This window comes from Myotis myotis, unplaced genomic scaffold (genome assembly GCF_014108235.1).
Source record: "Myotis myotis isolate mMyoMyo1 unplaced genomic scaffold, mMyoMyo1.p scaffold_m19_p_1, whole genome shotgun sequence".
Taxonomy (NCBI): Eukaryota; Metazoa; Chordata; class Mammalia; order Chiroptera; family Vespertilionidae; genus Myotis; species Myotis myotis.
Window position 1 is genome coordinate 130,757,430 of NW_023416313.1, and position 14,353 is coordinate 130,771,782.

General features: G+C 34.6%; 1 protein-coding gene across 5 annotated transcripts in view; it reads right to left on the reverse strand.

The window, feature by feature from the left end:
* Positions 1-268: 268 nt before the first annotated feature.
* Positions 269-14,353, reverse strand: part of MINDY3 (MINDY lysine 48 deubiquitinase 3) — a 103,312-nt gene continuing 89,227 nt past the window's right edge. For all 5 annotated transcript variants that reach the window (XM_036352224.1, XM_036352214.1, XM_036352205.1 and 2 more), the window contains 4 exons: positions 13,689-13,761; positions 11,265-11,352; positions 4,398-4,469; positions 269-1,217 (listed from right to left, as the gene is read on the reverse strand). In XM_036352224.1, coding sequence (XP_036208117.1) covers positions 1,068-1,217; positions 4,398-4,469; positions 11,265-11,352; positions 13,689-13,761 — 383 coding nt within the window. In that variant the 3' untranslated portion in view covers positions 269-1,067. The remainder of the gene's footprint in view (positions 1,218-4,397; positions 4,470-11,264; positions 11,353-13,688; positions 13,762-14,353) is intronic.

A 14,353-nucleotide genomic window follows, 5' to 3' on the forward strand; every position in this document is an offset into this window, starting at 1 on the left:
TAATAAAGTAAATTCTCTCTCTAAAATAAACAAGATGAGGCTTCTGTATTTTTGTCCACTGGTCCAGACAGCTGCCACCCAGGTTCTGGTGCTTCTAGCTGGGTGAGTTACAGAGCTCTTAGGTAACCGTAATATTTAGTTTCCTTTTCAAGGTGGCATATGACTCCACTAGGCAATTGTTCTATGCTGCGCTCAGGGTTACTTGGCAGAAACATTTAAAAGAATTTACTTTATCCTGAGACACTACTATAAAAAAATTATGCAAAGGTACATTTAAAGAAAAGTGTTTATTTAGGCCATCCACTAGGATCATAATAAATAATGCAATATACTAATAACAGATGTTTTCATGCATTTATCATATTTATAAATTTACAAAAAACCTGGCTTACAGGGCTGTTGGGACAAGTTTAGAAGAGTGTATTTGGCAATACAGTAAGAGTTAACAGTGTTAAGACTATTAAACAGATTCTCTTTACTATCTTTTTAAAAAATACATTCTCTATATATCTGTGAATAAACGGTAATGTTCCTTTATAGTTTCTACTTTTTATAAACATGCCAGAGCTAAGCCAATTGTCAAAAGATCCAAGTTGATAATTTGTTATTTATTAGTATTTCTAATGGGAAACAGATTTTTAAAAAGAAATAAAAATTAACTCTGCATTTAAATATGGAAGCTGATATATTGCAAGCCAGAATCATTTAAACAATATAATATACCTGAATGAAATAAAACCCCAAAATAGAAGTTTATAAATAGTAACTTTGATACTCAATATACAAATGCTGTAGTATTAAATATTTGTAATTTGATAAATGACCAATTATCCAACTGCAAAAGTGGTGAACTTTGATTAAAGCTTAATTTTGCTAGTAAATTTCACACACAGAGTTAAAATAGGGTAAATCTTAACATAAATAATTTAAACATATCTTAAACACTGAAAATGTGTTCTTATGTTATTTACAATTAGTCAGTGATACCAGTGTATAGCCAATTGCCAGTCTTACAACCCTCTTTCAACATCTGCTATTACAATCTTCCTTTTAAATACTTATGCAAATCAGTTTAGTGAAGGAGAGCGATCTGTGGTCCAGAGTAATTCGATGTATGGCCATTTGGTTTGAAGACAGCGTTTAATAGGAGTGTCATCTGTTTGTAGCATGGGATCTTCAAAACCCATAATAACTGCGGTCCCTTCCACATACATGACCTGTTGAACAAAATAAAGTGACTTAGGTAAATCAATATTCTCAGCAAATGTTTATGAGGGATACAAAATTTTTCATAGGCTAGCAAATAAGGCACTGCATATTATTTCATGTGAAACTTTATATCTAATTTTATTATGACAGAAATTATGAGCAAGAATATCTATTTACTGATTAACATGAAAATATGGAAACAAGATGGAGATACAGATTTAACTGCTAGATGACCAGTTGGTTTTTAGATTGTAAGTTTATGACAAGAAAAAGCACTTAAAAATCTGGAAGCACACTGTTTCTGATAAAAGAAAATTCATTCTTCAAATAACATATGTCACTTGGAAGAAATTATATAACAATATATATAGTTCCTACTGTTTTAATATTGAGGCTCTTAGATGATCATGTTGCCTCTCAAAATAAAAAGATACAATAAAAATATAGCTCTATATTCTACAGACTTAAATTTCTTTTTCAATTTAAGCAATAAGTTTCCAGAGCTAAAAGCAATTTGAATGTCTGCCAATGAAATTTGCGACTGATTGTATTAAATATTTCTGAAATACTTCTCATGACTGTACTTTGTACTACATGAAAAATTATGGAGAAAAAATTAAAAAGGATGTCAGGACAGAAACAAAATCAAAGAGAAAGGTTGACATATACAACTAACCAGGTACTTTATATGTAGTGACAATGATCATATCAAATATAAACTGGAAGGTGGGTATCAAAAAATATTTTATTCTGATTAATTTATAATAACAATCTTTTAGAAGTATCTATGTGAGCCCTGACTTATTATAAGGGCTCACTGTGTATAGTAAGCCATTCAGTAATTAATTTCTTTTTGTCCAAGGGAAACTGATTGTATAATTTAAAAGGAATAGATTTAGAGTGCCTTCTTTCAAAGTACATATACTGATTTTTACATATTCAATGGCTGATACGCATGATTGCAATTATGTTCTTCCAATATAAAAGTCATAAACTATTTGACTAAGGAACCAAAAGAAATCACATCATTACCCTTAAATAGGAGTTTCCTTAAAAGGCACATTAAATATAGGAATAGAGCATGTTATATTAATAGGTCAGATAATTTGGTTTCATGAATCTACTCCTTTCTTAGGAAGCTCTAAAGACATACTTTAAAGTGAAATACATTTTTTAAAATTTTGGTTAATATATTAGTTTGTTTCTAGTTTTGATAAAATAAATTTACAATTAAACTACAACTCATGCTTTTTAATCCCCCCCCCAGTAAAACTTTCTTTTCTAAAACGTTGTCTACAAAGAATACAACTCAAGTTATTCTACTTAGCTGCATGAAAAATCATGCTAGAAAATTAAAAAGGATGTCAGGATAGAAAAAAAAAATCAAAGAGAAAGGTTGATATGTAAAACTAACCGGGTACTTTATATGCAGTGGCAATGATCGTATCAAATATAAACTGGCAGGTGAGCATGAGAAAAACTTTATTCTGTTTCCAGCAGAGCTGCCTGGGCAAAGCACTGTGCCTACCTCTGTGGCCGAGAGCTTGTGCCAGCTGCTGGGTCACACTCCCTCCCACTTGGCCAGCTTTCTCCCTTTGTTTCCTCAGATATTTTGAATAGTATCTTATTAGATAGTCCACCATATTTCTAGCACCTAAGTAACTTCATAACATCATACCTCTGCAACTTAATGACATACATGCTTTGCTTTATATTCTTACACTATTGCCACGAGAATATTTCATCTTTGATTTCTGATCTTTTTGTTAGTATGTCAGATGCTTGTCATGAGCATGATATGAACTTACTATATACAGGTAGCGTGACCATGGACAGGATTGGGAATCAGGAACTCAGTTCCAATCCCTGCTCTGCCAGTGACTTCCTGTGTGACCCTGGGTGAGTCACTTAATCTCCCTGTCTCAGATGCCTCATCTGTAAAATATGGATAATATTTGACTGACCTACCTTGCAGGGATTGTGTGGGTGAGTAGTGATTCTAAAGTACCTCCTATTACAAGGCTATGTAAAATTTCAAAATCTAGATGAAGCACTCATTAATACATCAGGAAATAGCATCCAAGTTTTCTTATTATCAAATTTATATTATTTTACTATGTATATATCAATAAATTATTTTCTTGTGAAATGATCGTTAGACCTAATTTAATAACATATCTAATTTATATTTTGTTAGGAATATAAGTCTCAGTTTTTTATTTGCTCTAGCTAAAATTATGTATTTAGTGTACATTACAATCTATTTTCTATAGCTATCCTCAATTTAGATAATTATGAAACCAGCATGATTGTTTCAAATGAAAAAACGTGTTAGGCCTGACTCCACTCCTTCTAATATTAGTTATATATATATCTACTGTGATTGCTACCTGAAAACCATGCAAACATAACAGATATATGATATATGTAGACAAAGCTAATATTTAATTCAAAAGGGTATATCAGTGAGACCAACTTTTGGATTAAACCAGGTGAGTACATGGGAAATAAGTCACCTTGGTGCCTTTTTCAATGATTCACTCAAAAAGGAAAGCAACAAAGCATAGTGGGTAAGAAGGCAGGCTCCAAGGTAGACTAAGTTTCATTCCCAGCTCTGCCATTTAACTGACTGTTCGACCTTAGCAAGGTGCTTACCTCTCTGTGCTTCAGTTTCCTCTTCTGTAAAATGGGAATATACAGACCATACTTACTTCATAGGGTGGAAGGAAACTTTAGATAAAACAAAGTACTTAATACAATTCCAGAGAAATGATCCATAAGTGTTAACTAAACTATTATGGTTATTAATTTAAATCATTTAAAAATATTTTTCTCATCAAAAATCTATTACCCCTTTCTTCACATGAATTGATCAGTAACTTTCACTGGACTAAACTATAATGTTGATTTAGTAATATCCACATAGTCAAGGATAACAACATGCACAGAGATATAGTTATTTTGTCACAGTGAAACTATTACTCCAAAAATTCCAATGAAAATCTCAGTGTACCATATATTGGTTAAATCAAAATATGACCTGTTCTAAAATATCTTTTAATAGTAGAGACTCTTGGAATAATCTCCTTAGGTAACAATTTTGTGAGAATCAAACATTGTCATACATTCATATATTTACTTTATCAACCCAGATGAAGACAAATCACTATGTGAATGAATTATCATACCTTTTCATTATAATTTGACTGCTTCAGTCCATTGTAGTGGTAGACAGTAAAAGACTCTGGACCACTGGAGCCCTATTAGAAATAAAGTACTTTAAAACTTTAAATTATATCTTTATATCAGGCAATTTATAATTAGCAATTGAAAATAAAATGCAAGTTTCTGAAATCCTCATCCTTTGATGGGGAAATCATTTGATAAAACAAGAAACTTAAATTTATACAGTTAACTACCAGGAAATCTAAAAGCTGAGAGAGTTGCTTCTTGGGAAGAGGCAGGAAAGTAGAAAAGTGTTGATTTTTGTGCATGTATTACTGTAACTTTTTTAGAGAACAAGGTCTAAAACACAAAATTCTTTCCTAAAATGTTATCTCTGATTTTTTTTTCTGGTTGTATATAATTTGCTCCTCTCAATAAGTGTGAAAGAACAGAGATGTTACTTTTACTCAGACCACAAACATACATGTACCAATACTTCCAATTTGGACCACTGTATTAAATTAGGGGTTTCCATCCCCCCAATATCATTTGAGTATTGAGAACTATTAAGTGGTGAAAATAGCAAGCATCGTAAGAAATGAAAACATAATTAGTGGTTAGAGACTTTAACAACATTCAATAAAGAAAGGATATTGTATAGATCATTATACTAAACTTTCAGAAAAACTAATTATATTATTCCTACTGTCTTAACACTTGATTCTTGGTTAGCTAAAGATCAAGTTTTCAACTCTCTTAACCTAGCATTCAAGGCATCAATGAATGGTCTGGTGCCACTGAAGGTGCCTGGCTCCAATGATTTCCCTCGGGGCCTGTGGCTGTTGTCCTGGGCCTATCCCTTGTCTTCCTGGCCACATCTGATTGATATAAGGATGGGAATGTGACTTAGCTGGACGAGTATCCCTCCTTGGAATTTTCCAATTGGAACTAAGGGAAGAGAGCTGTTGGCAACTGAAAAAAATACGCTGAGAGAATGCAACTACTCCAGAGAGAGGAAAGATATAAGATGGAGAGACTGCCCAGTCTTAGAAGACCTAGTGTTGTTGCTTTTGATGCTTCTTCAAATCCTCTGAGCTACTCCTTTCTATTCATAACCACCCCTCCCACTTAAGTCAGTTCAGCCTGAGGTTCTGTGAATTTGCAACCAAGACTCCTACAATATAAGACCTAATCTACCTTTTCAGTCTTATCTACAACTACTCACCTTTCTGAATTCTCATTTTAGGTGAATATGTTACTCATTTTCCCATGAAAAGACCTTTTGTTTTTGGCTCTTTGCATATTCTCAAATGCCTTTCTCTCTCCTTTCATTTTCAAGACCTTGTTCAAGGCTGTTTCTGCAAAGTTTTTCTTGAACACACTAATTAGGTTGTTTATAATTTGGGACCTTTATAACAATAAATTTTTTCAAAAATTAATTTGGAAAAGAATCATATTCTACTTTGCATCTCTTCAGTTGTTATTTTGAAAGATAATTTAAATTTTCAATTTTTTAACTTTTCATTCTTGTATTTGCAACTAAAATCCAAGCTCTCTTATAACTTTTTTGTATCCTACTCAAAATGCTTCACAACAAATAGAAAAATCAACAATTATTTCATCATTTTCTCAACTGTATACATGAATCAATGGAATTAGTTACTTAGATAAATAATTTGGCTGTTGATTTTCAGAGTTAATGTACTTTAATTTACAATATAAATATTTTGAATACAATTTATATTCTCTAGTTCCAGTCATTAACAGCTGGCATAAAATACTGAAATATCAAAAGGTAGTCTGACACAGTGGTAAAATGTTGTCTCTGGGGTCAGGTGATCAACATTAGACTCTTGTTTCAGCCACTTACTAGCTGTATGACTTTAAACAATTTCTTAAGTTCTATAATCCTAAATTTCCTCATTGCCAAAATGGGGAAAAATATTACCTAATTTATAAAGCACATAGAGCCTGGAGCATAGTGCATGCTTAATACGTGGTAGCTGCATCTGCTGTTCTATTATAAACAAATTGCCTTGAAATGCTTATGAGTATTTCAAGTATCTTCCCCCGCCTCTGTCTCATAGCAAAGAAATGCACTTCCATAGCACCTACTTTAAGCATCTGTAAAGATTACTAAAGTTAAAATATTTTCCTTGCTGTCCCTTTGACTAGTTTTATAACTTTACTTAATATATTCCTGGTGATTAAATGTTTACTATAGTGGTCTGTTAGGTACAAAGCAGTATATGAATAATTGGCCAAAATGAAGGATAGAGTCTATTTACATTTTGTGACTATTGAGAAAGAGGACATCAGTGGTATTGAGATAGAAAAACAGAGCTAGGTAGACAGTCAGGGCAGGGACCATGTGGAGGCAAACAAAGGACCTAGAACTAGCTAGGTGGAACCCAACTGGGAGGGAACAGTGTTGTCACCTCAAAACCTGAAGTGGCAGTCCTCAATCAGTTCCTCCCACAGGTGGGAACTTGAACTTTGATATAATTGGATATTGCCAGAATTCCTTGAAGGGATCAATCAAAAGCTAGCAGATAAGGCTATGTGCTGGGGGCCGGGAGAGGTAAACGGGGGGAAAAGGAGACATATATACTACTTTCAACAATAAAGAATTTAATTTATAAAATAAAGTCTTTCTTCTCTTTTAAAAAAAAAAAAAAAAAAAAAAAGCTAGCAGGGTATATGAATATCCCTAGATCAAGAGCAGGTAACCATTTTGGGTCCCCTTCCTGCAGCAGTAAGTTCATATATCCCTCCCCACTCTCCCCCCAAACCCGAAGCTTTGTTTCCACCCCTCAATAAATTTTGTTTTCTTCCCATCATTTTTGTCCGTGAATCCATTCTTTGGTTTTACAAGACAAAGAGCTTGGACCTGACCATATTTTGGGTTTCAGTATGAGCTCTGATCAGAAAAGTTCTGTGACACTGAGAGGTCTGAACTCTTACAGGGTGTGAGTAGGTAAGAATGGCAGGTCCAGTGGGTCTCAAACTTTGGCACATCACATCAGAATCCTCTGGAGGGTATGTTCAAACCCACTGCTGGGCCCTACCACCAAAGCTTCTGCTTCACTAGGTCTGGAAGGATCTTAGAATTTGCATTTCTAACAAGTTCTTGGAGACCACACTTTGAGAAACCACTGCTCTACAGGGAACCAAGAGCAGAATCACATGCTTTGGTTGAGGAAAGAGCATGAACTACACAGGGGCAATGAGATGAGTCAGGTTCAGATGCTGAGTTTGTTGAGGAGAATAATAACAGGAAATAAGCAAGCAGTAAGGCATGAACTTGGAGAGAACAAACAGGATAATCAAATGGAAAAAGAGAAGGGGTCCAGAATTCTCTTTAATTACTTCAAGGAATACTAAAATTAAAAAATTAATTTCTTGAACTATTAAGTTTTTAGAATAATTATAAGCAGTATCATGTAATTTCTCTAAAATGTTCTGACAGCAGCCTTGAAATAAATTAAAAGTAAAATTAATATCATTGTCTCAAAAAAGTTTAAAATGCTAAAATTTATTAAACATTTATTAAGATATCTAAAACACAGTATTAGATTCCAAAAAATAACTTTAAAAAAAAACCCTGGCAGTTGGAGTATGAACAAACGGCATCACAATCCAAGAGTCTTGCTAACAATATCAGAAAAAAGAATCTATTTTTTCATAAAGCATTTACAAAAAAAGTTTAAAAGTCCAATAGCTATATTGTGAAATCCTTAGTTACTTTTTGAATTTTACCTCACTTTCTTTATTCACAGTAACCATAACAGAGACCAGTTTTAAAAATATGGGTTCCTTTTTCTTTTTTAATTACCAAGATTAAATGTTAATAATATTGTCTACTGTTAAAAATAATTTAAATCTGAAACCTCAAATTAACAATTATATCTTGGAATTTAATAATTTTTTCTTGATATTTTCTTCCTATCACTGTTATTTTTCTTTTTGTTAATTTAAATTTATTGGGGAGACATCTAATCTAATAAAATACAAACATGCAAATTGACCATACCTTCTCTATGCCTTAAGCCACACCCACCAGCCAATCAGAGCGAATGTATGCAAATTAACCCAACCAAGATGGCGGCCGGCAGCCACATTGCTGGAGCGAGCAGGAGGCTTGCTTGCTCCAGTGATGGAGGAAGCCAAGCTTCCCCCCTGCCGCGGCCTGACTGTGAGCTCCACTCAAAGCAACAAAGTTGCAATTATAGAAGGTAAATAAACCCCAGATACTTGCTTTCAGCTGGCTGTGGCCTCAGAGCTGGAGTGGGCAGGAGCCAGCTCTCAGCTCCACTAAAGGCAACAAAGTTTCAATTATAGAAGGTAAATAAATCCCAGAATAAAAAAGAAAAAAAGGAGAGGCTGGGAACTTCTGTCGCCGGGGGGCTTGGCCAGCCTGAAAACGGCCCTCAGTCCCTCACCCAGGCTGGCCAGGCACCCCAGTGGGGACCCCCACCCTGAAGGGGGTGTGACCAGCTGCAAACAGCCATCAGCCCCTCATCCAGGCTGGCCAGGCACCCCAGTGGGACTCCCACCCTGATCCGGGACACCCTTCAGGGCAAACAGCCGGCCCCACCCATGCACCAAGCCTCTATCCTATATAATAAAAGGGTAATATGCAAATTGACCCTAACCGCAAAATGACTGGGAATGACTGATCACTATGACACACACTGACCACCAGGGGGCTGACGCTCAATGCAGGAGCTGCCTCATGGTGGTCACTGCGCTCCCACAGGGGGAGCTCTGCTCAGCCACAAGCCAGGCTGATGGCTGCCAGTACAGCGGTGGTGGTGGGAGCCTCTCCCACCTCCTCAGCAGCGTTAAGGATGTCCGACTGCAGCTTAGGCCTGCTCCCCGCTGGCAAGTGGACATCCCCCAAGGGCTCCCGGGCTGCCAGAGGTATGTCTGATTGCCAGCTTAGGCCCAATCCCCCGGGGAGCAGGCCTAAGCCCACAGGTGGTCAATCCCTGAGGGGTCCCAGACTGCGAGAGGGCACAGGCCGGGCTGATGGACGCCCCCACCACCACCACCACCACTGAGTGCACACATTTTTGTGCACTGGGCCTCTAGTTGGTTAATAAGATAATATAGGTTTCAAGTGTACATTTCTATGATACATGATCAGTATATTGCATTGTATGCCCACCAAAGTCAAATCATATAGGGCACCACCATATATTTGGTACCCTTAACCCTTTACTATCCCACCACCCCACTTCCCTCTGGTAACCAGCATACTGTTGTCTGTGATTATGACTTTCAGTTTTATATCCCACATGAGTGAAATCAAATGGTTCTTAGCTTTTTCTGACTGACTTATTTCGTTTAGCATGATATTCTCAAGGTCCATCCATATTTCATCTTTTCTTATGGCTGAGTAGTATTCAATTGTATATGCACCACATCTTCTTTACCCAATTATCTATCAAAAGACATTTTGATTGTTTCCGTGTCTTGACCACCATGAATCATAATTCTGCAATGCACATAGGGGTGCACATATCTTTGCAAATAAATGTTTTCACTTCTGTATTCTTAATTTTTTGAGTAACGTTCACACTGTGTTCCATAATGTCTGTACCAGTTTACATTCCCACCAGCCATGAATGATGGTTCCTTTTCTCCACACCCTCTCCAACACTTATTTCCTCTCTTGTTGATAACAGCCATTCCTAACAGGTGTGAGGTGGTATCTCATTGTAGTTTTGATTTGTATTTCCCTAATAGCTGGTGAAGTTGAGCATCTTTTCATATTTCTGTTGGCATTTATATGTCTTATTGGTCCTCTACCCATTTTTTAATTGAATTATTTGTTTGTTTGGTGTTGAGTTGTATGAGTTCTTTATAAATTTTGGATATTTTTCTACTTGACAACACATCTCTTTTATAATAGAGGTAGAATAGAAACAATGAACTTTAAACTATGCTGATATCTAACGAAATGATCACAATGTCCCTAGCTAAATAATTTGGTTTACGGTAACTCCTCCACTTAAATAAGAAACATGCCCTGACCGGTTTGGCTCAGTGGATAGAGCGTTGGCCTGTGGACTGAAGGGTCCCAGGTTCGATTCCGGTCAAGGACATGTACCTTGGTTGTGGGCATGTCCCCAGTGGGGGGTGTGCAGGAGGCAGCTGATCGATGTTTCTCTCTCATTGATGTTTCTAACTCTCTATCCCTCTCCCTTCCTCTCTGTAAAAAATCAATAAAATATATTTTTTTTAAATAAGAAACACAAAAGACAGATGTAGGCTATAGAATTGGCTTTCCAAGGACACAGACATAACCTAAAAGAGTATTGAGAGTAGCATAGTTTCTTATTAACTGAGAAGCTATCGGAGCCTAATGGAAGACATGTCCCAACATGAAACAGCACAGCTCCACTCAAAGGTTTTTCTTCGACTCACCTAAGTCTCCTGGAACTTAGGTTCACTAGCAGTACTCTCACTTCATATAGGCTCATTTACCTTTTTTCTAGTATTTAGAAACTTCTAAAAAGATACATACCAATCTATTGACACTAGTTACCTAAGAGAAGGAAAACAGGGGTGGGAATGGATAAAGATCTTTCTCTTTTTACTCCCCATACTTCTGAATTTTGTCCTTTCTTTATAAAAACAGTATCATTATGTGTACATATTGGAGTATACACTATATTCCACTGGTCCTCTACCTCAAAGTTCTGTATTACTATATTGGCACATACATACCCTTCAATCCTCTCTGTAACAGCAAAGTATTTACACAATACTGCTTTTTTAGTCTCATATCTACATGTTAGAACATTTTAAGTGAGTAGGAAAAGTGATAAAACAATCACAGATGATCATCCCAATAGGACAAAACATTTCTTCAATTACATTACCTGATCAGGAAAAAATTCTTGAAGAAATGGACCCAATAGTATGATTCCTAATCCTTCTGGATCTAATTTATTCTTCATGAGATTTATACTGCGGGGAGAGAAAAAAAAAAACACAAAAAAAAAACAGTGGGTAACAAAGGAAAAAAAGCTTATTTTTCTTCTTTGATGATTAAATTACTGGTACTATAACACGTTGACTGCCAAAAATCTTAAGAACTGTTCTTTTTAGCCTCTTAATGACAAATACACAGGAATGACATCTGATTTGCCAAAACTTGGTTATTTTTAAACCAGAGTAATCTGTTACTATTTAGAATTTAAATTATGACGATGACTTTGGAATACTGTTCCTTATTAGGTAAAGTAATTTAAAAATTTAGGCTTCTAAGCACAGACTTATAATCCCCCAAAGGCAAATTCTCTTTGCTTCATAGGTATGCCTAAATTTAACAATCAAATGAGGCATTTAACTTAAAAATGTTTATTTTAAGCTCAAGGAGAAAAAGAAACAGGGTCAAAAGGAAATGGTGCATCAAAAACATCTAAAAAGCTTTTTAGAACCAATTGAGGTGGAAGCTTAAAATTCTTAGGCAATGTAACTTGAAGTTTAAAGAGGTAAGATAATTCTCAAAGACTAAGGTATAGTGAGTTATAAGTGGTATATACTTGATTGTCTAGTAGCAGCCTAAACTAGATAGTGCTTTGCACAGCTCTTACCATGTAGGTGTAGCCAAGGCTGGTGAAAGGTATTATGTGTGATTAAAAAGAAGGCAAAGAAAAAAGCAGACTGCAGTTGGAAGGGTTTTTAAAATGAAAACTTTCTGAAAAGAAATTTTTCATTCTCCATGTTATCTCCCAAACTAAAAATGCCAAGTTAAATACGACTTATTATTAAACATGCAAAGGATGTGACATTTTAAAGGGTCTGAGTAAGAGCAGGAGGTTATGACATGAAACAAATGAAGGTAAGGTCACACTGTATATAATCCATCTAATTTATTAATCCTAAATTTGGCCCTGTTAATTTATGGGCTATCATGTATTATAAACCATACCAAAATACAGAGTGAATAACTGAGTCTAATCTTTTAGCTACTTCTAGAAAGACAATCTGACTAAATTATACTAACTTTATAATTCAAGGTATGCTATGTATTTTAAGGAAAGAAGAAAAATTAATCTATGTAAAAATTGAAAAAAAAATCACTTTTCCTTTTTTTCCTCCTTCCTGTAGTAAGAATTATCAGTAACCAAGAATACCTGAGTTCAATTCTCTTTTTCAAATTAAGACAATGAAAAAAAGATGATCTCCATTTGGAAATCAGTTTAGAGGAAATACATTAATTACTATTTTTCCATTTATTGGACTAGTTCAATTCTTTTAAGTTGGAAACAGCAATTATGTCTGTTAAGAATGGGTAACATCATAGCTATAAGTAGTAAGACTCAGATATTAATTCAGATGAGATTAGTTTGTAAATGTATATATGCATTTCATACTTTCAAAGAAAACACACCTGATTTATTTAAAAACAAAATATGGTCAAGTTTTAAAAACTATGTGCATCAATATATTTTACATTGTTTTTGCTGAATCCTTTCCTTAAATGTTTTGTAAGCTAAAGTTTGTTCATTGCCAAAAAATTTTTTTCAGAAGAAAAACAACTTGTGCAGGTAAAACAAAAGTTAGTGTACATCATAGGTGATCTTTATTTTATTTCCATACTTAATCAAGATATGTATCCACTTAAGAAGAAGCAGTTTGTGCTCATGCATAATAAAGATCCCAAATTTATGGAAGAAGTGATAGATGCAGCAAATGTGCAAATGTAACAGTGAGACTGAAGACAGTGATATAATATTGTTAGTCAATACTTTGATACTTTCAGTACTGAAAAATTATATTCTGTGATATTCTGTGTCTCTTACAAGGTTTCGGCTCAGTTAGTTTAACCCTTTGAATGCCACAAGCGTCTACAGACGCAATGATGGTTTCTGTTTGGACGTGTTGCAGTTAACGGGTTAATCACATAGAGATGTTCAAGGGCTAGCAATATAGACATTATACAGAACTGTCACGACTCTCACTGAAGCTACTAAAGATATGGGCAAAAATTTTTTTAAATGGAAAAGGTTTCAGTGAGAAAAAGACATATTTAGTTTGTTAAAAAATGACATTTATATTTTAGCACATTTTCAGCAGGATAAGTGCGTAGTAGTAATAGTGGGAAGGAAAGCTCATTTTTAGTATGTCAAGTTTGTACTATAATACTGATTAGTCTGATTTATTCCTAAATCTTTGCTTTATATAAAGTACTATGCTTCATATATGCAGGTTTAGATTTTTTTAAAAAGCAAAACTGTGTATATTTTAAATTAAATGGAATTTTTGAGTTGGTTAAATAATACTTCCTATTTACTTACTATTCAGGATCTGAAACAAGGTCCAGCGCTTTCATCACATCTTCTAGAAGTGAATCAGGTATGAATCCATTATCTAGGGGGAAATGGAAACAACCTGGATTATGAGTTTACTTCAAGAAATGCTATTACTACTGATCATATTCCAGTGAAAAATCATATAAAATGTATGTAAAGAGTTAAGAACAGCTTATTAAGGTTATTTAGGTACAATGCCTATTATTATTAGACATTCTCTTATATTAGTTTTCTGGGGCACATAGGTAAAGATTTATTTTCAAGGTTAGTTTCTGAGAACTTGAAGGAAACCTTAAAGCCAAATTGCTTCTTGAAACAGGCTTACAAATTTAAATGATAGAAGTTTGTTTCTACTTATAACAAATATTTAGTAATTAGGTGTATCTTTCAACAAACAATGTAAACCTTTAAATTTCCTTTAAGAAATCAAGTTAAAATAATTCTTTATCTTCAATATATTCCTTTCATCACAATGTTATTTAAGTTTTTGAAGAATGTTAACGTTTCACTGATATTTAGAAAACTGACAATATAAGAACAAGAAAAGATATCCTTATAACAGCCTTGATTTAAATAAAAGCTGTAGATTTAATGGGAAAAAATTAAAAGTTGAAGTGCAAAGTAAATCAAATGGTGATAAAGACTAGCCT